The sequence below is a fragment of the Physeter macrocephalus genome, chromosome 10 (genome assembly GCF_002837175.3).
Source record: "Physeter macrocephalus isolate SW-GA chromosome 10, ASM283717v5, whole genome shotgun sequence".
Taxonomy (NCBI): Eukaryota; Metazoa; Chordata; class Mammalia; order Artiodactyla; family Physeteridae; genus Physeter; species Physeter macrocephalus.
Window position 1 is genome coordinate 51,467,634 of NC_041223.1, and position 26,876 is coordinate 51,494,509.

General features: G+C 39.9%; 3 protein-coding genes across 5 annotated transcripts in view; 2 read left to right on the forward strand and 1 right to left on the reverse strand.

Annotated features, from left to right (window-relative positions):
• The window catches only part of PPIL6 (peptidylprolyl isomerase like 6), a 38,741-nt gene extending 34,628 nt beyond the window's left edge, over positions 1 to 4,113 (forward strand). For both annotated transcript variants that reach the window (XM_007104758.4, XM_028494568.2), the window contains one exon: positions 3,915 to 4,113. In XM_007104758.4, coding sequence (XP_007104820.1) covers positions 3,915 to 4,026 — 112 coding nt within the window. In that variant the 3' untranslated portion in view covers positions 4,027 to 4,113. The remainder of the gene's footprint in view (positions 1 to 3,914) is intronic.
• Positions 4,114 to 11,581: 7,468 nt separating this feature from the next.
• Positions 11,582 to 24,495, forward strand: CD164 (CD164 molecule). 2 transcript variants are annotated; one of them, XM_024115561.3, is made up of 6 exons: positions 11,582 to 11,874; positions 14,682 to 14,765; positions 16,350 to 16,421; positions 17,866 to 17,901; positions 22,093 to 22,149; positions 23,829 to 24,495. In XM_024115561.3, exons 1-6 carry the CDS (start codon positions 11,691 to 11,693, stop codon positions 23,993 to 23,995), a joined length of 600 nt encoding a protein of 199 aa, XP_023971329.1. In that variant the 5' UTR covers positions 11,582 to 11,690; the 3' UTR covers positions 23,996 to 24,495. The 2 variants fall into 2 exon arrangements, with proteins under 2 accessions (XP_023971329.1, XP_023971330.1); XM_024115562.3 differs by lacking the exon at positions 17,866 to 17,901 and having other exon boundaries at positions 11,584 to 11,874.
• A 1,651-nt stretch (positions 24,496 to 26,146) lies between these two features.
• Positions 26,147 to 26,876, reverse strand: part of LOC102983582 (coiled-coil domain-containing protein 162-like) — a 63,051-nt gene continuing 62,321 nt past the window's right edge. Inside the window, exon 11 of the mRNA XM_055087570.1 lies at positions 26,147 to 26,281. Coding sequence (XP_054943545.1) covers positions 26,213 to 26,281 — 69 coding nt within the window. The 3' untranslated portion in view covers positions 26,147 to 26,212. The remainder of the gene's footprint in view (positions 26,282 to 26,876) is intronic.

The following is a 26,876-nucleotide window of genomic DNA, read 5'->3' on the forward strand; positions in this document are numbered from 1 at the left end:
CCCCCAGCCCCGCCCCCCATTCCCTGCATCTGTGCAGCGCTGTCCCCGCCTGAGCATCCCTCCCTCCTCGGAGCCCCTCCCCCTCGGCATCCGGGTGCAGTGGGTGAACCTTCCCCGTGGCCCAGGGCTGCGCTCGTTCCTCGCCACCTGTCCTCTGCCTCCACTCCTGGGGTCCTTGAGGATGGAGATGACACCCCCACGGGAGCGGTTCTGAACTAATCACTTGAGTTCATCAGGATTGGCTGGGACAAGCACGCAGCTCTCTGCTCACCTCCACGCTTTATCCGTCTTGTTCCACATCTTCAACGCCTTCCCTCTCTCTCTGTTCTCTCCAGCTGCTCCAATACTAACCATCCGCTAAGAACAAGCTCAATTCCCACCTCCTCCGTAAAGCCCTCCAGGACTACCCTCTGTTGATTCTTTTCCCTCTGAGATCCTAGAGCACGCTATACCAACCAGTTTTCAGGGGGAAATTCTTTGCCTCTCCTCCTGTGTGTTCATCTTTTCTCTCCAACTCGACTATAGCGTTCTTGAACGGAAATCAGTATTACCGAGTGACTGAATATACTTTTCACGAGTAAGAAAATCAACTTAGGATTTTTTAACTTTACAGTAATGCGAAAGCAATACGCATTCAGTAGAAACTACTTCGACTTTTGAATTTTGAGCTTTCCTCGGGCCCACCGTATGGGGAAAGACACTTCCTCCTGATGCTGGGTGGCAAAGCCCCAGCTCCCCACCAGCCACGCGACCACACCAGGAGACAGCGGATAGATGCAACCACCACGGACCCAGACAAGCACTCTGCTTGTCAGTACAGTAGTCAATAAATTACACGAGATGGTCAGCACTTTATTAAAAAATAGTCCTTGCATTAGATGATTTTGCCCAACTATAGGCTAACCTAGGTGTTCTGAGTGCACTGAATGTAGGTGAAGCTAAGCAGTGATGTTTGACACGTCAGGTGTATTAAATGCATTTTCAATTTATGATATTTTCAACTTACCATGGGTTTACTGGGACGTAACCCCATGGTAAGTTGAGGAAGATCTGTACAACAGAAGCAGCAGCCAAGGAACCAGTAGGAGAAATAATGGTTTTTATTTAAAGACAGTCACGGCATGGAAGCAACCTAAGTGTCCATCAACAGATGAATGGATAAAGAAGATGTGGCACATATATACAATGGAATATTACTCAGCCATAAAAAGAAATGAAACTGAGTTATTTGTAATGAGGTGGATAGACCTGGAGTCTGTCATACAGAGTGAAGTAAGTCAGAAGGAGAAAAACAAATACCGTATGCTAACACATATATATGTAATCTAAGAAAAAAAATGTCATGAAGAGATTAGTGGTAGGATGGGAATAAAACACAGACCTACTAGAGCATGGACTTGAGGACGTGGGGAGGGGGAAGGGTAAGCTGTGACGAAGTGAGAGAGTGGCAGGGACATATATGCACTACCAAATGTAAATTAGATAGCTAGTGGGAAGCTGCCGCATAGCACAGGGAGATCACCTCTGTGCTTTGTGACCATGAGAGGGGTGGGATAGGGAGGGAGGGAGGGAGGGAGCCGCAAGAGGGAAGAGATATGGGAACATATGTATATGTATAACTGATTCACTTTGTTGTAAAGGAGAAACTAACACACTATTGTAAAACAGTTATACTCCAATAAAGATGTTAATTAAAAAAAAAAAAAAAAAGAAGTGATGGTAACCACCTAGAGGGGTGGGATAGGGAGGGTGGGAGGGAGACGCAAGAGGGAGGAGATATGGGGATATATGTGTACGTATAGCTGATTCACTTTGTTATACAGCAGCAACTAACACACCATTGTAAAGCAATTATACTCCAATAAAGATGTTTAAAAAAAAATAAAAGAAGCGATGGTAATAGTAGGCCATAAATGAAGTCCTAGTCTAAGGCACTGGCAGTACAGATGAGCAGGGGATAAATGGAAAAATTCAAGAGATATTTGGAAATTAGATTCAACAAGACTTTATGACTATTTAGATGTTGGTGGTGAGGTTATGGGAAAGGTATAGAGCAATGGTATCTAATAGAACTTTCCACAGTGATGGAAATGTACTATGATCTGTGCTGCCCATATGACAGCCACTAGCCACATAAGCCACTTAGCACTTGAAATGTGGCCAGTGCAACTGAGGAGCTAAATTTAATTAATTAAATTTAATTTAAATAGCTACCTTTGGCTATTGGCTACCATATTGGGGAGTGAAGATCTGGAGGAACTCCTAGGATTTTGGAACTGGTTGGATGGCTGGTGCCATTCACCACAGTAGAGAATACAAGAAGGAGGATATGGGAGAGAAGATCATGAATTCAAGATGGACAAGTTATGTTTCAAGTGAAGATACCTGTATGACAGGCAGGTGGCAACTCCTGAATACCAGGAGTAGGTATTCAAGCTGGGCAAGGGCTAGAGATGTAGATTTGGAAGCTTTGAACATGGCAGCTGAGCTGCAGCCAGACCAGAGTACCATCCCTCCCAGAACAGCCTCTGGGCCTTTGCTTGTCTTGTTACGTTCTGCCTTCCTTCAGTCTGCCAAACTCCCGTTCAAGGCTTAGGTCAGAAATACCCCCGCTAACTACCAAAATCAAACTGCCTCTTTGTCCTCTTTGGCACACTGTGAACAACTTGAAATAGGAACTGAGTCTCACTTACTTTGTGCCCTAACACCTGTCACAATGGAAAGGTGCACACAATAGATGCTCATTCAGTATTTGTGAAACCAATATGGAGAATAGGCTTCACAGCCTCTTTGGACAGAGGTGAATCTGTCCATTTATTCCCTGCTCTTCATCCTCAGAATGTATCTTGTGTCCAGCTCTGTGTCATGTTTTCTAATTGGGATGGCAAAAATAGAGCCCCCCAGAAAAGAAATGACTAGAGATGGTCAGTGTCAGCACTGACACTGTCCCCATAAAGGATCATGAAATGGAAATTGCACCTTCCCCTTAACCACTGCTTCAACCCAAACACTGGCAGAGGGCACAGTCCTATGTTTAGAGCTATCTCTCTGGCCTCTGCTGCCTTTTTTTAGTTGAGAGAACCATCAGAAGTCTAGTTCCACTTGGGGAGTCCTGGCTTGTGGCCAGCGAACATGTACAGAGACCCAAACTAGCATGGCTCTGGGCTGTCTTTTATTCACGTATTCAGTGGATGGCAATGAGGTGCCCACTCTGTGCCAGGCACTGAGCACTAAGCAAAAGCATGATCTCTGCCCTCAGGGGAGAATCAGAAATTAATCCAAGAAGCATAGAGATAAATGTCAAATTTATCCCTGATCACTCCTATAAGGGAGAGGGGGAACTTGACATAAGCGGGGCGGGGACGGGGACGGTGTCTGGGAAACATCCCCCAAGGTCATGATGGCTAAGATCTGAAGGAAGGCCAGGAGGTGACCAGGCCAGGGGACAGAGGGAGGCAAGAGCAAAGGAGACAGCTGTGGCAGGAAGGGCACATGGGGCGGTGGCTGAAGTGCTGAGAGCCAGTCTGGCTGGAGCCGACAGAGCAAGGGAGCATGCTGCAAGGCACCCTCGAGGGGAGTGGGGAGGCCGGCCATGGGAGAGACCTTTGGTCTTTATCATAAGGATGATGGGAAATTATTGAAGTGTTTTAAGTGGGGGAGGTGAGACCACATTAGCATTTTTTAAAGATTGCTCTGATGGCAGTGAGGATAACAGACTGGAAGGGTCCCGGAGCAGGTGTGGAGACGCATGGCAAAGTGGACATATCTAGAGCTATTTAAGGTATTTATGACTGATGTTAATTTAATTTGTAGGAAACAGCCTTAGCTAAGCTAGACAGGACTCAGTTTCGGAATGTAAGCTAAATGTGAAAATTTATGACTGACTGAATTTTCCATTTTTTTCTCCTATATAGGCAACTGATTGAAGGAACAGATGTTCTTCATCAACTAGAATTGGTTCCAACAGAGAATGAAAGACCAATACAACAATGTGTAATTATTGACAGTGGAGAGCTTTATGCCTAACCTTCGTATCAGTATTTTCTGACAATTTATTATTGTACATCTGATCAGCTGTTTCTAGATTTAATTAAACAGTGTTTGTTAAAATTTGATTTGAAAGCTGTGGTGGACGCTGTAGGTTAGCTCTCCCAACATCCAATCCCTCCCCATTTTTCTTTCTTGCCTAAAGCAAAATACACAATTTTCCAGCCTCCTTTGCAGCTAGGAGTAGCCATGGGATACTGTTCTGGCCAGTGAGACAGCAGCAGAATGCCAGTGGTCCTGCCCCTTCCCCTCTGTCCAGTCTTGAATGCAGAGAGGCTGGAGCCATGAAGGAAAGGCCAAGAGAACAACAGAGGTGTCAGCTCCAATTCTTGAGCTGCGGGACCAATACTAGAAACTCCCCATGTCTAGATTTCTTGCTATCTGAGACAAATAGATCCCTGTTGATCGATTATTGTTACTTGTAGCCAAAACCATTCTTAACTTAGCAGCAGTACCTAATGGCCTTTAAATTCAAAAACATTTGTACCTATAACAGAATTATGTTGGTGTCTGTAATTATATTTCTGCCATAAGAAAATTGGTAAATAACCAAACAGAAGAGAGGCAACAGAGAAAAATTCATTGTAATATTTCATTGTTTATACATAACAGTCAGAAAAGGATATACACTTTAGATGGTTTTATGAATAGAATGCTTGTCTCTGAGCCATACCAACTATATGAAAACCAAGGGCTTGGGTTATAGTCCCTGTGGTGGTGGACTCCTGAGATGTTACTGGGATCCAGCTTTATCAGCTGCTCCTTAAGCTGAGATTCTCAAACCCATGTCACCTAGGGAAGTTTTTCAACAAAGACTACTGGACCCTGTCCTTGACCTGCAGAGTCTCTAGATGTGGGACAGGGATTCTGCGCATTCGCTTAGCTCTCTCCCCAGAGGTTCTTATTTAAGCCACCTGGGCACTGGTCACTTGGGAATCACTGCAAGACATAAGCAACATGTTTCAGCCCCTTTTGCAGTCAGTGAGGTGCCTGCCTCTGTTAGTGGTGACCGCGCTGAGCTGCCGCCACCACTGCTGTCGAACTGCTGCTCTGCCCAGACCCACTGCACTTTTCTTGCCCTTAAGTGAAGGTTTATCTTCCAAGCACAATCTCTCTTTGAGCTGATCTTAAGGAGACAGCCCCCTAATTGACTTGGGGCTTGCCAAAGGGAGGCAAAGGATTTTTAAAAATTTTTAATTTTGAAATGATTATAGATTCACAAGTAATTGCAAAAATGGAACAGAGCAGTCCTGTGTACAGATCACCGTTTCCCCAGGGGTCCTATCTTACACTACAGTATAACATCAAAACCAGGCAATTGACAAATGGCAGAGTTGTCATTTTATCCTGTGTATTGTTGATCTGTGTGACTGGCACCACAATAAAGACACAGAACTTTTTCAGCACCACAAAAACCTCCCTCTGGCTATAGCCCTTTATAGTTAACCTACTCCCTGCTCCCCACCATCCCTAACTCCTGCCATCGGGCATCTATATATACATCTATCTTCCTCCCTTCCTTCCTTTCTTTCTCTCTCCTTCCCTCTCTTTCTCTCTCTCTGCCCTCTCTCTCTCTTTTCCTGTCTCTCTCTCTCCCTCCCTTCCTCTCTCTCTCTTTCTAATAACAGCTTCATTGCTATTGCCATATGGTTCTATCCTAAGATCTAAGGTGGATGGGGAGGAAGCGTACTGCCTGTGTCACGTTCTCAAGTGACCCAGGGGCAGCAGAATGTTAAGAATGTGTGTTCTAGAGCCAGACAGCCTGAGTTTGAATCCTGGCTCTGCCCTTCCCTTGCTGCATGAACTCAGGTAAGAAATTCACTGTGCCTCTACTGCCTCATCTCAAAACAGTAGTACCTACCACACAGAGCTGCTGTGAGGGTTCAGGGGATCAGGAATTTGTAGACAGGATCTAGAATACGACCAAATATGCTGTAAGTGGTCGATACACGTATGATTAATAAAATCCTGGTATATGACCTTCAGGGTGTTGTCTAGGAGCTTGTATTTTTAAAAAACTCCTCAATGACTGATTAACAGCCAGATTTGGGGAACACTGAAGAGGAGGTATCTCCTCTTCTACTCTTAGGAGTTTTGGCCAGCCTGAGAATTCAAACTGTTTGTATGAAGCCTCCAGATCCACTCCCTGGGCCTTTGGAGGGGTTCCTCCAGTCACACTGGCGACAACTCAAACAAAGGAGCGCTGGGCTTGCCACAGAGGCTCTCAGCAACTCCCGAAGCACGGGATGAAAGAAACTGACACGTTGCAAAGGTCCTGGTTAAAATATTACGGGCATTAGTCATCTAATAACAAGCAGCAGAGCAATTCTTACTGGCAACGAACCTGTATATTAGGGCATTAAGCATTTATCTGATATTGTGAAAGAACTGGGATATTTGCATGGGTGTAAGAAACTGATGCCAGCTCCCCTTATTTTTCAGTTTGGCTGCAATGTAAAGGTAGAACTCTGCTAACCGCCTCAAGGATGGCAAGTTCATGGTCACTTTGTTTGCTCTCACTTCCCACTTTTAGGCTGTGTAGAAACTTTAGTCACAGATCTGTATATGCAGTGGTTCTTACTGCCATCATTTAAAGGTACATGCACTGATACTTCTGTCTTAGAATACATTGTCTTAGAATGATTTATGTTTAACTATATCGTTTGGAGAAACTGATTGTTACAAAGGACTCAGAAGCTTATCCCAATTAACTCCAAATATAAGACTTTGATTTAACCAAAATGAAAGATTCTGATTTGATTAAACAGAAGGAATTCTAAATTTATCCAAGTCTACAAATATGAGAGTAAAGGCATTCTGATGCTTTGTACAAAATGTTAGTTATGTGACCTAGCCCTAAATGCTGATATGGCAAAGTCAAGTACATATGCTCTGTTTTACACCAAGCCATGTGAATAAGCAGAGTGTGGTATCTTTCATTTTTTTTTATTTTGGGAGATTTGAGATAAATATTTTAAATTCTATCTAAAGAATATGTTTTCCCCAACTCCAAACAATGCCAGCTATTTGTTAATGAATGAATAGGCTGGCAATCTCAGGATTCCATACTATTTACATTTTATACATATTTAAAATCAGGTGTGTTTGTTTTAGTCCCAGCTAGCTAGCAAAATGGTGCCCAAATCACTTAACCTTGCATTTTCTTCACTTGTAAAAAGAACAAATAGGAGTAAAGAAGTTGTTAGCTCCCTTCAGGGTCTAAAACTTCAGTGGTTCCCTGAGTAAATTTATAAAATCAATAACAATACTATTATCTACTTTGGGGCTTCAATTTCACTAGTAAAATCGGGGTACATCTACCTCACAGTGATTTGAGGATTGAGATAATTTGTGAAGACACCAGTAATGATCCTTGACACATAGCAGAAATTTGATAAAAATTATCTTCCCATCTGGAATGGCAACCCACAAAAAACAGAGAAACTGCCACTGACAAAAAGAACATCATCATCGTCATTTCAAGAAACAGCAAGTCCCTGTTATGCTCAGTGTTAGCTATTCTCACTAACATACTAATTTCCAATTGACTGAATTAATTCAAAGGTATATCCTCAAAATTAAAATTAATCTCTATCAACCTAGTGATACTCTTTTCCTCATGGAAACTCATTTTTTAAACTACTATATTGCTTATACCATCCACGACCCTTCCCAAAATGGAATCGCAACTTAAACTTGCAAATCTAGTTGGTCCTTATCTCCAATAAATTTTATACATCATACAAAATGTAACACACTCAGTAGTAACACACAAAACACAAATTACAAAGTTTGACACTTGATAGGTGGCTTTGAAAACATGGTGAATCATAGGTTCTTCTACTTCAGTGAGCATCAGAAATGCTTGAGCCTATTAAAACACAGATTCCTGGGCCTCACACCAGTTTCCGGTTCAGTGGATCTGGAGTGGGTTGGAGAATTTGCATTTTTAACATGTACCAGGTGATGATAATCTGCTGGCCTGGAGACCACGCTAATAGTCATAGATACATGAGAGACTTGTGGCATACAGGTATGCAGAACAAAGATAAAAGTTATTAAACACTAAAGTGTGACAACAGAAAAGAATGAGAAAAAATGATGAGACAAGAAACTCTGATTTCATCAAAGCAGCAGGGAGGTATGCAAACACTGACCAATCAGAAGGGACAGCAACTAGAGGCCTGGTGCAGGGACCTAGAGCTCTTGGCTGGGCTGGAAGTGAGCCCTCTGCTTCTAGAGAGGCAACAGGGCAGTCTGGGATTTCAGAAGAGTGACTGGGACCCTTGGGCTGCTCAGGCAGTGCTCTTTACCATTCAGTACAGAATCAGTTGAACATTTTAATAAGCAGAATATCCATCAGGGTGTGTTCCGGCTGAAAAGCAGCACTCCAAGACAGGATTGGGAGGAGCACAAAGGATGCCTGGGCACAGGGGGAAGTAGTAGGTAATGCTGGATATCAGAAAGCTGCCTGGGTGTAGTTTACTTTGAACTTGGGGGTTGTTCCTAAGGAATGAGTTATTAACAAGTCTTCGTTCTGTTTCCTAAAGGACTAAGAGATATAATGGGAGAAGCTCTAGCCTGCCCAGGATTTAAAGCAGTATAGAAATAAAAATAAATGTGTCGCAAGTGCCAGCCTAAAGGGAACCTAGGCTGGGCTCTAAGACTCCTGCATATCCAGTAGTTTTGTGTTGCTTGTACCATAACCTTACATACCTTTGTAAAACAAGCAAAAACCTAAATAAAGAAACAAAAACTTCACAACATGTCTTGCTTGATGTAATTTTGTAGAGGATTCACCACTAAGAATTGCAGCCACTTAGGAGACTAGAATAGTTCTCCACAGGTTATAGTGTAAAGCAGTCTTCTCAGACTTTAATAGGTGCACATATGGATCTCGTTAAAATGCAGATTGTGATTCAGGAGGTTTGAGGTGAGGCCTGACCTGCATTTCTAACAAGTTTTCAAGTGGTATGAATGGTATTGGTTCATGAACCACGCTTAGAGAAGCAAGGGTAAAGCAGTGGTTTGCAACCTAAGCTGCAGACAAGAAACACCTGGGGAGTTTTTACAACTCCTGAAGCCCAGACTTTATTCCAGATGAATTAAATCAGTACCCAGGCATCAGTATTTTTCAAAACGTCTGGGTGGTTCCTATTTTCAGCCAAGGTTGAGAACACCTACTTTAAAGTGTTATGCTCCCCTATGAAACTCTGGAACAATTATCAAGGAAATACCATAGTCAAAGTGGAGAGCATCTAGTATTTTATCACCAACCCTAATCACAGTGTGAACAGTAAGAATATGAATATACAGTTTTAGCTCACTGTTAATATCTGACTTATTACAATCCTTTTCTGATTTTGTTGAAAGTTATTTAAATATTACACAAGGTTTAATACATGTTAAAACTGTATTATATGCATGTAAATCAATGAAGTTAGAACACTCCCTCACATCATAACACAAAAATAAAATCAAAATGGCTTAACTTAAATATGACATGACACCATAAAACTCCTAGAAGAGAACATAGGCAAAACATTTTCTGACATAAATCGTAGCAACGTTTTCTTAGGTCAGTCTCCCAAGGCAAAATAAATAAAGACAAACGTAAGCAAATGGGACCTAATCAAATGTATAAGCTTTTGCACAGCAAAGGAAGCCATAAACAAAACGAAAAAACCACCTGCGGACTGGGAGAAAATACCTGCAAGGTTTGCAACCGACAAGGGCTTAATTTCCAAAATATATAAACAGCTCATGGAACTCAGTAACAAAAAAAACAAACAACTGTATCAAAAAATGGGCAGAAGATCTAAATAAGACATTTCTCCAAAAAAGACATACAGATGGCCAACAGGCACATGAAAAGATGCTCAATATGGCTAATTATTAGAGAAATGCAAATCAAAACTACAATGAGGGACTTCCCTGGTGGAGCACTGGTTAAGACTGTGCTCCAAATGCAGGGGGCCGGGGTTCAATCCCTGGTCAGGGAACTAGATCCCACATGCATGCCACAACTAAGGAGCCCTAGAGCCACCACTAAGATGCGGCACAACCAAAGGAATAAATATTTTTAAAAAAAGTTGACTCGTACCTTCATTTGGTCTAGTGTCAGATGGTTATGTGCTAAATAAATACCGTGTGAGAAGTACCCTGAGAAAAGAAATACCTTTCTTTGTTTGAAGGCTGATGAGACCTCACTTACTTACTTGGCTGTACTCTCACGCTTCTGGCCGTAGGTTGGATCAGTCAAAAACCGAGTTTCTTGTTTACATCCAAGCAAATCTCCAACTAGTGTAGTTGATGGAACAAATATTCATAGTCATGAGGGTCCAGAAGGATCCCACTGATTCGATTTTAGGGTTAGGAAAGCCTTCAAGTTTAGGTAAAAAATGATAGAGCGCTTATGCAGTCTTCTTTTTAGGAGTTTCCTGCTTTTTCTGCTTTTCCATAGAAAAGCAGATCTCAAAAGCAACTGATGTTATTTCATTAGACTAAATGAGCGTAATTAAAATTAAATGATAAATACAAATAGCTGAAAACAGCGTTAAATACAGCTTTTATAACCTAAGTTTTACCATTTGATATAAGCATGGCTGCACTTCTGAATATTTTTGTGAGTTGGGCATCAGATGGCGCTCACCCTTACTAAACGCCTGAGCAGTGGCAGAATATTAACAGGCATTTCGAAATCCGGCCCTGACGCCAAGCAATTGTGCCTTTCGGTCAAGTCACTTTTCTAAGTTTCGGTTTCTTCACCTGTAAAGTGGGGGTGGGAACAGACCAGATGGATTTCCAACCCAAAGCGTCTTTGTTTGATTCTTCGACTACAGCGGTGGCACAGGCTGGCTGCTGCTACCGCTGGCTGAAATCACCACGAAATTCAGATAAGTCAGGGTGGGAAGGCGTGACAGAGGTAGACAGTGTGCGTTCCCGGCTGGAAGGCAGGAGACCGTTTTCAGTGTTTCAGCCGCTCACATTACGTGGGCGGCGGAGCAGAAACTCCTTAACCGCGTGGTGCCTCCATTTCCCTGGGGTGTCCCAACACAAGGTTACAGAATTCCAGCAAAACCGACTTTCAAGGAAAAAAGCGCGGGTCCTACGAAGGATACTTATGCAAGCACGTTGGGAACGCGAGAGGACAGTACACAACTAAACGCCTGAAAACAACTTCCGCCCAGCGGGTCTCAGGTCTGGGAAATGCTGCCCCGGAGGTCACGTGGGACCAAGCTGGTCGTTTGCGAGGACTCCGTCGCCACATCATGTAGGTTGTTCCACCCAAGCCGGGGGGGAGCCTTCTCTAGTGCAGGAAGGAGAAAAGCCCAGCCGCGCCCTGTATGGCAATCTGAGGGCAAATAAAAGAGGTTCTTTTATCTAGGCAGTTTCTTCGCTTGGCCAGTACAGTCGTTTGGGGTAAAATCTTCCCTCAGTTTCCTCTAGATTCCTCTGTTCCCCCTTCCGTAGGATTCCAGTTGGTATCGCCGGCTCCCCGCCTCCGCACGCCGCCCTCACGTGACAGCGGCGCGCTCCTGCGCGGGGGAGCGGAATCTGAGAGGCGGCGCCGCAGGGGACGGAGGAACGGGCGCGACGTTGGGTGTCCTAGCTTTTGCTCCAAGGCCAGCGTGGAGGACGCGATGTCGGGGCTCTTCCGCCCGGTGTTTTTGGCCGCTGGCTGTCTGGCCGCGCTCTGCGTGATGACCGCGGCTCAGAACACCACCCTGGCCCCGAACGCGACTACACCCTCGGTTCTACCGACCACCACCACGACAGCGCCGGTGCCGCCGCCGACGCTCCCGACGGTCACCACTCCAGCACCAGGTGGGCGCCGGTCCAACGGGCATTCTGCTCTCGCCCGCCCGCCCGGCCGAGCCGCTCTCCCTGCCTATGGTGCGCGCGGGGCCGGGGCGGGCCGCGGTCCGGCAACATGGCGGCCCGTCCGAGTCCGGCCGGGGACGGACCGAGGTGGCCGCGGTTGGGGATCGCCCCGGGGGGAAGGGGCGGCTGAGCCTTGGGGCCGTTGGGCTGTTTCCGACCCAACAGTGTCCTGCCCGCCCGGAGGTGTTGTTTAAAAGTGCCTCGTAATCTCCAGCCTCATTTCAGGCTCCGAAGAGGGGACGTGGCTTTCGTCCGTGGTGGCGGCAGTGAGGTTGATTATGGAGCGAGGCTACCGCCTCCAAAGTTGGCGATGAGACCGAACTCTCTCTCTCTGGGGTTAGTCGTTTGTCCATCCAGGTCTTCTTTTCGAAGGGAAGCTTCTCCCGAAGTTGGCGAAAGAAGGAAAGAGACGCTGCAGACTAATGCTCGCTGGTGTCTCAGCCTTAGGTCTGAAAAAATAAGTCGCTTGAGATTTAATTACGTCGGTTTTGCGGATAGGTATGGGATATATTTGAGGCTTGAGCATTTAATTAAAATTTTACACTCCGTGCTGTTGTGCAAAGGAGAAAAAGTACCCATTCGTGTGCCCGGTGCTTCGCATGTATCTGTTAGTATTTTAGGCTAAACTAGAAGATAAGTGGTGAAACCTAGGAGGTGGATGGAGATAAAGTAACTCCGCCAGAACCGTATGTTTAGTAGATTGTGAGGCTGAGATTGGAACCCAGGTTTGTCGTTCTTCTAAAACTAGATCAGGACCTTTTGTTAAGCTCTGCAGTCGATTTGGAGACTGGTTGAGGCATACACTGAATCTTACAGCAGAAATTGTCAATGCCTTGACAACACGCGCGAGAGGAGGGAAGATAAATTTTAAATAAGGTGAAGAACCTCCTTAGATATTTAAAACTTGCAGTCTAGTGTGATTGGTTATCCTAGTTAATATTGGGTAAGGAGTAACTGGCATATAGACCGAAGACTTGAAGTGTAAGAATTTTTACCTTTTTTTTTTTTCAGGCCGATCACGTTGTTTTACAATATCCTCTCTAGTTTTTGTATTTTGTAGGAGTTTAATGACATATATAGTAAACTTAATGTTATTTGTAAGATTTAGAAAGATGTAATGGTAAAATTCAAACATCTTTTAATGAAGAAAGAAACTTGCAGTACAATACTGGAGATTCTAACCGCACTATTCTAAGATGATAGAGCAGAATTTGTTTTCCGCTTATTTGGTAGTTTCCTCCTAGAATTTTTTTTGGGGGTGGGGTGGGGTGTGTGTGTGTTTAAAGAGAGGCTTGCATTTGTGTAATTGAGTGCAAAGGAGATGATTTGTATTTTATGTTAAGTGGTGGTTGGATAAACTGCAGTCTGAAAGGCAGCAAGTTTAGTTCATTGTAAGTAACATACACTGTGCTACCCAAATATTCATCATCAAGCACAAAAGATTTTAAACAACTAGCATTTTTCATGTGTATACAAACCTCTGAAGAACTTATTTCTACTTTGTGACTGACTCCCTGCCACTCTCCAAAGGGTACGGTGTATGTCCCAATCTCTGATAAATATTGAAATGCAATGTGTTTGTGCAGAACTATTTTTTAGGCACGGGGAAAGCAAATGAGAATTTTTTTGGAGGCATCTAGCTTCTAGGAAAATGTATAGAGCTTAATTCTATAGTCCATTTGTTTGTCCAGACTTTGAATTGTAGTTAGTTGCCTTTGATGTCCTGTCTCAGAGCCGTTTGGCTTAAATTATTGACAAAGACCTTGCTAACTTGTTAAATTATGTGACTGTAGCCCCCTCCAGATGTGTTGTCTCTTATCCTCCCGTCATGGAAAACCCCGGAAAGAGTGGACCATTTATGAATTACCGATCTCAGATTTTTCAGGATGGGCATCACTGGAGCTTGGATTCAACCTGTAATAAATCTTTATTGCTATTAAAAATTCCAGTTCGCACCTGATGTTTTGGGGCAGTGATTTCCCTGTGTATAGTGTTGTCCTCGTAACAGCCTTTTTTCCAGTATTTTTCTTTTTTAAGGAAGACTCCAGAAACTGAGTGTCTGAAATAGTTGCTGTGCAAAAAGGGGTTGTTTAGATAGGTACCAAGAAATATTGAGTGTTCCCACTAGCTTGTGCTTTTTCCCCTCTTTCTCATAAGTTTTTTATAATGATAGGAATTTTTTAGTAAGCCACTTTATAATGTTTTTTTTTCTGTGTGTGGTTTTAAAAAAACACCTAAGAGCTACCCTCTTAACAGATTTTTAAGTGTACTGTACAGTATTAACTATAAGCACAGACAATCTTCAGAATTGTTCATCTTGCTTGAAGCTTTATACTCATTGAACAGCAAACCTCCATTTCCCCTCTCCCAGCTCCTGGCAACCACCATTTTACTTTCTGCTTCAGACTTTGACCATTTTAGATACTTTATATAAGTGGAATCATGCAGTATTTGTTCTTCTGTGATTGGCTATTTTCACTTAGCATAATGTCCTCAAGGTTCATCCAAGTTGTAGTGTATAACAGGATTTCTTTTTTTTAATGGCTGAATAGTATTCCCTTGTATGTGTATAACACATATTTATCCATTCATCTGTGGATGGGTTATAAAGTTTTGCCATTTTCTTGAATTAGTAAGTCTGGTACTGTATGTAATACTTGCTGTTGTTTAAAAACAGTAACTAGTACAAACTCAAAATGAGATACCAATTAATTGATTTTATATATTTTAACCCCCACTCCTACCCCCAGAAATCTGTGAAAGCCGCAACAACTGTGTTTCCTGTTTTGATGCTAATGCTGCTAACACTACCTGCTTTTGGATAGAATGTAAAGGTAAGAAACTTTGGGATTGCTTTAATTTTGAGCGTTCAATATTGTTTTGTTCTAACATTTAAAAAATACTGCAAGGGGGCTTCCCTGGTGGCGCAGTGGTTGAGAGCCCGCCTGCCAATGCAGGGGACACGGGTTCGTGCCCCGGTCCGGGAAGATCCCACATGCTGTGGAGCGGCTGGGCCCGTGAGCCATGGCCACTGAGCCTGAAAAAAAAAAAAAAAAAAAATACTGCAAGGTATTCTTGAACACTTGAAACTTATGTAAAACATTTGGGATGGTGTGCACTATTTATTTTGCAAATCAAATACTTTTCCTTTAAACTTTAACCAGTTGCTTAATACTCTCCCTGAAATCTTTTGTTGTCTCGCATGCTCCCTCCTTTAATTTCTTAGACTTGATAATTAAGGCTCGATACTTTTAAAAGGAAGAGAAATTTTAGACCTTTGTGGTTAGATTGAGTGTACTAGTACACTGAAATTAGCTGTGAAAGAAAGCTGTGGGATTTTCCCCTGAAAACTGTTCCCCAGAAAAATGTTTGAGGCATTTATCTTCTGTAGATGTCCTACTAGATGAACTATAAAGAGACCTTATGAAGCATTGTTGGATACTTAGATATGGGAGAATGAGGTGGGAAAAGAGTGACTTTTTTTGTGTTATTGTTAAGCTTTAAAGTTATCTTTAATTTGATTGAGGGATAAAGAGCTAGATGGAGATAGTTTGAAATGCCAATAAGGTTTTTGTTAGAACCACCGGATTACTGTATAAGTTATTCTGTTTTCTTAAGGTAAGATGGTTGCATTTTTTTCTTATCAGTAAAACAATCTCTCAGGTTTTTTTTTTATATAAAGAAAAGGCCAAAGCTACAAGTTAAGCTTTTTTATTCTTCATTGAAAAATTGAAGAGTTCTGGAAATTATGTCACTATGTAACAAAGTTTAAAAGCCTCTTTTAAAATTAAGGTATTAGCTTAAGTTTGAATTAAATTAATGTCTTTGTTGTATAAGGGTCACTTTTCTTTAGGTGATAAAATGGAATTTAAGAATGTGCCCCTCCCCTCTTGTATGGCAGAGTTGGCAGGTTTTGGAGATTGAATGCCTGCCTTACTCTAGGATATGTTGGGGAAGGCTTTCCCTTGCTGGTGTTACAAGTCTTCCCATCCAGGAAAGTGGTTTTAGAAAGTATAGAAGACTAAAGCAGAGATCTGGAACAGAGATCCCACTGCTGCTTTGGGGCACCTCCCATGTTTACTAAGCCTTTATTAGTTTCTAAGGACTTCTCCCTACTGACAGCCCTCTTGTGGATTCTAGCAACCTTCCTGGTATAGTACCACAATTCTGAGATATACGTGTTTCTGACTTATCTGTTCAGTATATTCATGTGGATTTTAAAAGGATGTTTGGAGAGATCCTGTGTAATATGTCTAAAACAAGGGGAAAAAGATAATAACAATATATTTTGTTTATCTGTGGACTTCTAGAGAGTTTATACCTGAGTTCGATTTTTGGAAGCAACTCTGGAGCATAGTGACAAAGTCAAAGATAATGTGAATAATTGATGCTCTTCCCATCCCCCCTTCCAATAACAGGTAAAAGCTACTGTTCAGATAATTCAACAGTTAGTGATTGCAAGGTGGTGAACAGCACGGAATTCTGTACTGGTAAGTATTCACATTGGCGTCTGGGAAAAGTGGCCACAAAGAGGTAAGGAAGATCATTGCCTCAGGAAGCCTTATTTCAATATTTGGTTCAAAGCATTTCCATAATTCTAATCTCATTACAAACTTGGATCTGAATAATATATTCATATTGATTGCTGAAAGGACAGTGTTCTGAAGCTTGATTTAGTCATTTGCTGGTACATACTGTGGAGTGCTGTAGGTGCAGATATCTCCTCCTAACTCTTCCAGATACTCACTGTATTTTACACCCTCTCTTTATTTGCATTTTACAGGCGTGGACAACCTTGTTCTGGCACTTTCTTGATTATGGTACTGGTGATTATCACAGTCTGGATCATAGTTTTTGCTATGGTTAAATGAATCCTCTCTCTATTCCTCCATTTTCTGTACTTTGGTTTGAGGAACTTGATTATTTAACCTTTACTCTGCCCAGGAAATAGTTTTTAAAAATTCCTAGATGAAAACTGATTTTTCTAACAAGATTATAAATTAATTGGAAAGTCAAACTCCTAATTTGGTGTGTAGATAATAAATAGAATAAAAGATTTTTCCGGAGTGTGTCAGTAACCTTGATAGACTACCTGTAACTGTTTAATTTTTGTAGGGGTTTCCCCATTCCTCTCCCCTCCCCCCATCCCAACTTGAATTTTGTAACTGAAACTTTCATTAGTATGAGATCAGTTATACCCAATGTAGAGTCCATAATATGGTTTAGGTGGTAAATGAACAAACAGTTTTAATATTTATTTTAATGTGTATTTATCTGTGATTTTATGATAATATTGTTTAGAAGTAAGGTTAAGTATAGAATTTTAAAATACATTGAAGAAAAACTGAATAAGTAATCCTGCTCATTTGATGATGTATCAGTTAGAATTAGTTTTGGCTATCAAGGACATAAAACCCCAAATTAAAATGGTTTAATTGATAGATTAATTTGGCTCTCGTGTAAAGGAAATCTGGGTTTCAGTGCAGCTAGAGGGCTAGAGAGGCATCTCTACTTAGAGACCCAGGCTCCTTCTAGGTTTTTACTGTGTCATTCCTCAGAAATGGCTTTGACCTTTTTCTCCAAGGTGAATGCTTATGTTCCAGCCATCAAAATGGTTTTCCTGCCAACAGGAAGAGGAAGGGAAAGTGAGAGACCCCTACCTTACAGATACTTCCTAGCAGTTGCACATGGCTACCTAGCTGCAGGGGAGGCTAAGAAATGTCTTTGCGTGGGAGGGTGTCACTAAAAATTGGTGCTATTTCTAAAGAAGGGAAGGCCAATATTGGGACAGAGCAACTATCTACTCCATATGTGGCACTTAAATGAAAACATTGTAAAAGTGGTACTCAGATGACTGCAGGTGGGGAAATAGTGTAACAGATTGTGATATTTTAGACAGCTTCGACTCACATGTTTGTTTGTTTTTTTAAATAGTGCCCACTGCCACACCATTGCCAACCAATTCTACAGGTAATACAAGATAATTGACTCTTTTCCCCCTCCTTTGAAGGTTTTTAAGCTTTTTTTTTTTTTTTTTTTGGTATGCGGGCCTCCCTCTGCTGCGGCCTTTCCCGTTGCGGAGGACAGGCTCCGGACGCGCAGGCTCAGCGGCCATGGCTCACGGGTCCAGCCGCTCCGCGGCATGTGGAATCCTCCCAGACCGGGGCGCGAACCCGGTTCCCCTGCATCGGCAGGCGGACGCGCAACCGCTGCGCCACCAGGGAAGCCCTAAGCTTTTTTTGATGAATAACTTTAGTAATTAAATATCTAAAAATCATTAGTATGATTTTAAAAATGAGTAGACATAGTCTTGGACTACAGTAATTACATTAATGTGTATTATTTGTGACAGTGAAGCATAACTATAGTGTTTCACGTTCACTGAATTTGAGCAGATTTGCCATAGCTTTGTACGTTGAGTCTGCAAACAGCTTTTTGTGCATTTTGTGGAACTCTAAGGAAATATAGAAGCCTAAAGGAAATTAATTCTCATCATCCATAGGTATACCAAAAGGTTTTCAGTTCTTCCAGACTTTTCTCTGTGTGTATCTAAATAAATATACTTATTAGGACATTGGATGATATGCCCATGCAGGTTTGAATTGTTCTCCGTCTTACTGCACACGTTGTTGTATGCACTTTACCCATCTACTCTTGGTTGGATAGTTAGGTCATCTTTCATTCTTCATGCAGTGAGTATCTTACAGGAAAGTATTTGCTGTCATCTCTGGTAGGATTGATTCAAACAGCATTCTGTGTTAGAGGATATGATTATCTTAAGACTCTTAATACTGATTGCTTTCCAGAAAGATATGCTTTTCATTCCTATCAACAACTGGAAAGTTTTTTACCACATCTTCAACAGCATTAAATAATATCTCCTTGTAAAAATCTTTACCAATTTGATAGTAAGAGTAAATAATTAAAAACCATCTTCTCCAGGACAAGTACTAGGCTAGAAGATAGGGATATAGGAACACAAGTAAGATAGTATTTTGTCTATTGTAGGAACTATGAAAGGTTGGGAAGCACAGTGTGTTGGGGATTTGTAGGAAGATGTGTGTGTTGAGTAATGTGTGGTGACAGCTTCCTGGGGATGTTGACTGAGTCTTGAAATTACACTGGTAAAATCTGAGGGGAACTTCCCAAGTGGAGCAGGCTGGTTAGCTCATGTGAAGGAGAGGTAAAAGAGTATAATAAAGTCAGGGAATTGGCATTTGGAGTGTCCAGTACAAGGCGAGAACAAGTTAAGCTGGACAGTCAACAGGTCAAGAGCCAGATTGAGAAGTGCCACTGTATACTTTGCTGGTGGGTTTGAAGTATGATGAGATTTGCATTTTAATAAAATAACTTACTTTAACTGTGTAGAGAGGTGATTGGAAAGAGGCAAGAGTGAACACAGATGAGATATGCTGTTGCAGTAATTCTAGAGAACTAATAGCGGAGGAGTTGCAGATGTATGCAAATTGGCTTAGGAAGTAGAAAGGGAAGCACTTGATGATTGAGGTGATGGGAGAACTCTTTGCTACACAGCACAGATAGGTTAACCAGTGTAGGCAGTGGTAGAGTCCACTGGAGCAGCTTTGAGAGAGAACAGGGCTTGAGGACCAAGCTCTTGGGAACAGTAATGTCTAAGAGGTGGGAAGAGGACTGGATAGGAAACTGAGTAGGGATGGGCAGAGAAGTAAGCCCAGAGACGTGTGCCTAAGAAAACCTATGTTTGTGTGTGTATGTGTTTTAAGTGTAGTTTTTCAGAGGAAAAAGTGGTCAATGGTGTGACAAGGCTAAGAACTCATTTTGAAAGACTTTGGCAGTGTTGAGCTAGCTTGTACCAGCTTCTGCTGGCACAGCTCATCCCACCTGTACCCTCAGTGATACTATGTTGGCAGCTTGAATTAAGGGCTACAATGGGAGTAGTCACTCCATGGAAATCTGCAAATTCTACAGAAAGTATTTTGGAGAGCAAACAGTGGTGTGCTCATAAAACCACCAGAAGTCATTGACAAGGAGGATGTTGTTAAAAGTTGATGAAAGCAGAGATACTGAAAGAATATGGATTTCCACAAGGTAGGATATGAACAGAGAGGGGGAGAGGAGAAAATAGTTTCCCCCAAGCTATTGTGGGTTGCTTTTCATTTCTTCCTTATGAATCTTGATGTAGTTCTACTTGCTCCACACTGGGTTCTCCTGTGATCTCCTTGAGTGTCTTTTGTTTTCTCTCTTTGGTTCTGTGAAGTGGAAGGAAGTCAGGGCTTGCTTGAAGAAAATGCATCAATTGAGTGGTAATTAGTGGTTGAAGAGCAGCGTTTATACGGTCTCTTTCCATGTCAGCTGCTGAAGAGGGCAAGTGAGAAATAAAGGAACTGTTAAAGAAACAATGCAAGGAGAATCTGATTTATATAGATAGACTTTCAGTGGGGTTAATTATATAGTCTTCCACCAGTACAAATAATATAAGTATTATAAACATAAATAAAAATATTTATAGGTAACATAATATCTTACAGTAGAATGACTAAATTATATTAGAAATACAGTGGAAAATAAGTAGAAAACAAACTGTGTTAAGTAGTTCCAGTACAATTTTATTTTTTTGTTGTATACGTGTCTAGAAAAATGGCTAGCAGGAAGTAACATTTCTCAGAATCACTTAAATGCGTCTACTGTATTTTCTAAATTTTCTATCACCAGTAGCAGCTTTTATAACCTATGAATTATTTTTTTTAATGAAAGGAACGTAGGGTAGGTCAACAAGGTATTCCCTGAGTAGTGCCTGATTTTAAAAATTTTACCAGTGTAATACTTTGGTTAAAAGTAGAAATATGTAAATGTTTTGCCTATTTCAAAAAATGAATTATTTTTTTAAAAGTGAGGGCAACTTCTACAAATACCCAAAAATTAAACCTCATAGCTCTGCCTTCATTGATTATGCAGTGGGCTTGTAGTGCTTCAGAGATTTAGACCAGTGCAGATTTCAAAATTAAAAAAAAAAAAAAAAAATATATATATATATATATATATATCTTTTACCATGTTCAGAGGGTGGTAGTGAGAAACAAATAGCAAATTTGCAAATTTTTTCCCCTTATGTTGTCAGGCAAAATTAGTATTTTAAGATTGAAAAGAATTTGATATATGTTTAATTTATGAAGTGTATTTTTTGTTTCACAGAATAAGCAACAAAAACTTTGAAGGGATTATGAGTCTTAAAATAACCATACCCTCTAATCTAGGAATTCTGTATAAGAATCAGTCCTATCAGAGATTAGATCAAATATTGCCCTGTAGGATGTTCATAGCATGCAGAAATGAAAGATGACCTAACTGTCCAACCAAGAGAGCTGGACCGCGGTGCTTACGGTTAGAGAGAAAGGGGTACAAATAAATGTGTGTGAACATATCATAGCGTTTACTAATATCTATTAGTTGTGTTGATACTATCAGAAGTCTCAGTATAGTGCTTTAGATCCTAAAATGTTTTTACATTCAAACTGATTCTTCCCATGAGTGCATTTCTTTAGAGACACTCATGCAATATGGTAGACGAGACCTTACCCTTGGCTCTTAACATCATTTAGATGGGGAAAGGACAGGGCACCTGTTCTTTTAAATAAAATTTTTTGGAACACAGCCATGTCCATTCATTTGCTTGTTGTCTTTGCTGGTGCATTACACAGTGCACAAAGTCTAAAATATTTACTGTCTGCCTCATTAAGAAAAGTTTGCCAAGCCCTTGAAATGAAGAAGATAAGCAAATCTTGATACTTACATAGACTGAATTGTATTTGTTTCTTACCATGACTTATTAAGTTAATAGTTTTTGTCTTGGAAGCAAGATTATTGGGAAAGAACTTGTAGTTCCCTCACCTAAATACTAATTCTTGCCCTTCTGTGTGTCTTTTTGCAACTTTATCCAGGTGTATACATAAATTTTTATACTTAGATATGTACATTGATGTTAACATAGATAGAATTTTATGATTGCTTAATGTTTTAAAATACACTGCAAAGCTAATATTTTGGATGCATAGATATGTTAGTGAACCATTAACTGAGATTTGGCCTTTATTCTCTAAAAAATTTGAAAGCATGTTGAAGTGGTAGTAGTGTTTCTAAAAGATGCTAGATAATTGAGAAATTTAAATTTTGTTTACATTCCAGCTAAAACCACAACTCCGCCTTCCCCTTCTACAGCTTCCACCACAGCTACTACATCAGGTAATTGAGGTTTTTTAAACTAACAGTGAGGTAGGATGTGTGTGCAGTGTTGCCTTTTACAATTTCTGCTATCACTGTCCAATTTTATTCATGTTATTATTCATCTCTTGTATTTGGAGGACCAAGATAGTAGGCTGTTAAAGCAATAATGATAGGTTTGCTGAGAGTCCTCTTCTGGATTTTTAAAGTGTAATCACATTTGGCATGACATGTTAGAATTAAATGGTAATGGTTTTCCAAAACCATTTTAGTACAACCTGTAGGTGAAATCTAATTTCTTATAAATTAAAAATTAAATACTGATTATTGTTAGGGATTGGTTGTGTGCTGTATTAGACCATGGCAATTTGAGTGAAGGTAATATAACCATTCTTTTTGCTGTGAAGGGTCTGAAAAGCCAAGATCACTACCAAATGTGCACCTCATTCATATTTCTTACCATTTCTTATATTCCTTTATAACCTTTGATAGTGTGTGTGAAAATTAACTTTTTATTAATTAATGATTTGACATGTTATTAACTAAATCGTATTTAGGTTATGCCACAGGGTACTGTAGGTACACAGGTTAGGAACCCTTCCCTCCAGCCATATTTATAATACTGTTTTGATTCTCATGAATATTTTATGTTTTTTTTTATCCTTTTGGTTTCATTCTTGTGCTACCTTTCTCTAAATTGCAGCGAAGCCATTCTGTCTTCACAAGAAGAAACACAGAACAGTTGTAATTAATTTTAAAGCTGACCAACTTATACAGCCACAGGAACCAGTGTTTATTTGCTATTCCAGTTAAGAAATAAAATTTATTTTAAATATAAAATTGCTGGGACTTCCCTGGTGGTCCAGTGGTTAAGAGTCCACGCTTCCACTGCAGGGGGCGTGGGTTGGATCCCTGGTAGGGGAACTGAGATCCTGTGTGCCGCATGGCACAGCCAAAAATTTTTAAAAAAGAAAAATTGCTTTTTGTTAAAGTGGATGGTGCTCCACTTGAAACATTTTAGTCTCTGAAAAGGAATTTTTTTTTTTTTTTTTTTTTTTTGCGAAAAAGGAATTTTTGTTTTGTTTCTTGTTGAAACATTTTACTGCCTGAAAAGGAATTTAAATTTTTGTGCTTTATTTCCTTTGGTAATACTTTTTCATTATAAAATTTGCAGAGTAAAATTTAAATGCCTTTAATGGTGATTTCTGCTTGTTAGAATTACAAATTGCAGATTTATAAGATTATAATTGTAGATTATTAGGATTATTTTTGTAATTTGAAAAACTAATCAAATTTTTCTTTACCTTACGTGTTTAGTAAAATGCAAAAGTTGTATAAATTTTAAACACAAATATTAATATTTACTCTAGCAATTAACTAAAATATGTAGTCTGAAGAAACCAAGTTTTAAAAGTGCTTGACATGTTCCCAGGGCATAATGTGCCAGGAGAGTCATTTTTGTCATTTTCATATTTGAAATTATATAGCAGCATTGACCATTTGATGTTGCTGGATAGAATGAAGAACGTGATTGATAAATGGTCGTCTTCCTCAGTTAGGAAGCTGTAAAGGCTTGACACAAGAGGAAATACTTTATAGAATTTAACACATGGCAAAAAAGCAGCTCAGGTGAGTCTTAAAATTATCATAGAGGATCATGAGACTTATTAAGTTGTTATTTCTTTCATCTCATTTAACAGGTACAACTAATACCACTTTAACTCCAACTTCACAACCTCCGCGGAAGTCTACGTTTGATGCAGCCAGTTTCATTGGAGGAATTGTCCTTGTCTTGGGTGTGCAGGCTGTAATTTTCTTTCTCTATAAATTCTGCAAATCTAAAGAACGAAACTACCACACTCTGTAAACAGACCCGCTAAATTAAGGACTGGTGTGTAACTCACTGAAACCAAAATATTATCTTTCAAGATGTCCCACATGGAAGACGCTATTCTAGGATCTTTAATTTTTCAAAGGATGCATATAGGAGCATCGCCCTTGAAGAAAAATCCGTGAAATCTATTTGCTCAACGGGAATATGTAAAATATTCTGCATGAATCCTTGTGGCTGTCTTCTTTTATTTTAAATGGCTGCTGCTGTGGGATTATGTTCTCTCTTCTTGACATGCCAAATGTAACTCTGTAAGTGATGGAAAACATTGTCCTGCGCAGACAAACTCATGACTCTTGGCAATTTAAATGTAGTCATTTTAAAGCCCGAAAGCTGCATTTTTTCATCCTAACTCAGGATGTAGTTTAGTGACCAGAATTGAGAAGAATGTGCCAAATGAGCATCAATCAGGTGGATTTTGGGCTATCATTGCAAAAGTGGAATAAATTTATAAATTTAGTATCTTTAGAGTAAAATTTTGTGCTTGATAAGTTATTTTTTCTACATTAGAAAAAAGATGCCACACAGGGAATTACATTCCAGATTTAAAGAAATGAATGGAAAGGATACAAAACATTAAAGTGTAGCAGGTTATTGTTCATACTTGTAAAGCACCTTATATCATTGAGAAAATAAAGAACAGTGCCTTAAAAGACAGACTGCAAGGTAGACTGTAACTTAAAATGTTGGTGATTTGTTCTTTCACATTAATGAAGGGAAAGGTTGGTCTGAGGATGTAACTGTTGATGTGAGCAGTAGTAAACCTGCTTTTAGATACCATACTGTTAGTATTTAATTGAAAACTTACCTACTTTATTCCAAGCCTGAGTAACTTAAAGGATGTTATACAAAGTCAAAAGCCTTCATCTATTGAATCTCCCAACATTTTGCTTATGGCTGTTAAAAAGTATAAAGTTGATTTAATTATATTTTCCTTTGTACTTCAAAAAATTATCCTAACACTGTTGTACCTTAAAAGGATTTCCATGAAGCTTTCTGGAAAAGTAACTTCTGTAAGGCAAGAAAGAAAGATGTTTTAGAATCATTTATTAACTCTTTAAATGAGACAGTCATTTTAAGTTTTGAGACAGCAAACGTGAGCAGTGTAATTTCAGAAAAAATTTTAGTTGATCAGATTACTGTAGATTTTTAATGATGATTGCCCTGGATAAACAGGCTGTACTTTTTTTCTCCTTTTCCATCCTTTCTTCTTCTCAGTTTCAATTGCTGTAGTATAATAAGCATGCATACTTTTATTTAGCTTCCTTATGAAGCACTAGTTTTTTCAGGTTTAGAGGGATACTTCTTCCCTGCCTTTGACACATTGGATTAGTTCAGAGGCTTAAATCAGTTTAAAATGAGCTTTTGCTTTTCTAGGTCATTAAGATTTTTTGTTTTAGTTTCTTTAGCCTATAGTGGCTGTGTTTAGCACTTGGTTTTCAATATTTTATAGTAAGAAATGGCAAGTAGGTACCTCACAAAAAATTTTATTATGGTGCCATGGCTATTAGTTTTTAGTGAGTGCTTTAAGATACAAGATTCAGTTGAAAATATACAGAATTTCCATTCTCCCAAAGTGGTAAAAATTAGCTCCAATGGTATAATTGTCATTTACCTACATAGGAATACCTTGCCACACATTAATGTTAACACTATAGCTACTTTTTTGAAAATATAGCTGATGAAGCCTCTCATCTTCTGTAATTTTGAATACTGCTCTAACAGAATCATAATATGGAATTAGATTTTACAAAAAGAGCTCTTAAAACTCACAGGCTTTTCCCCTCTTCCTTTAGCAGTTTAGTATCTTGGGCCATTAATAATATTGGGGTTCTTTTTAATCCAGAAGGTATATAGAAACCTTTTCAGATTTTTCATCTGATTTGTTCATGCAGATTGTAGTTCTATTAAAACCCCTTATTTTACCTTACAGATAATTGTTGCACAGACACTGCTGTATTTAGAAATTTCTATTTCAGTTCATTAAAAACTGCAAAACCAATCTGTATCATGTACCAAACTGATTTTAAATAAATCTACATGTTTGTTGGATTAATCTGCTCTTTTTTATTAACTAAAGTATGTTTTTATATTTTGATTATGAAGTTTAATGCTAGTGAGTTTACCTTAGTCTGTTGGGGGATGGCTTGTCTCCTCAGTTTTTCATTGCTCCTGAAGACTAGCAGATAGTAACTAAGGGATGTATTCATCAGTGGAGAACAGAGCCTTAGAAATGATAGTTGGAGGGAGGACTTGGTATACCTGTGGGATTGACATGCAAGTTGATCTTCCTCAAATCATTAGAAATCATCTACTTACGTGCTAGTTAAGCAAGTATTTATGAGAATACCATCTGTTGTTAGATATCTGAAAGCTTGTTTGTGACTTTCTGCCTTATTCAGATTGCATATAAAGTAAAATTGGGTTTCTGTTCAGAGTCTTTGGTATAAATATCTAGGACCAAGCCACATGCTGGTATGTGAAATCTGGTTCTTTAGGCCCCTGTTTGGGGCAACATAATATTCTATATTAAATCACAGAACTTGGACTAAGAAGAGAGAATACTCACCTATCAGCCTTAAAACCCAGAAGAGTGGATTGAAGGCTCCCCAAAACATTGCTAGAGACAAATTGTTATTTTGGTAAGAATGGTGTTCACGATAGGTTTTTTTTTTTTTGATGATAATGAAAAGTCCTGTGTATTTCCCCATGTAGTTACTATCCCTGTGCTCTTCCTTAATTTGTGTAGATAACCTGTTGCTGGTGGTATCTACCTTCTGCCTAAAGGATGTCCTTTAATCCTGAACATTTCTAGTTTTGATGGTACAGGTATTGTTGATGAATTCTTCCAGTTTTT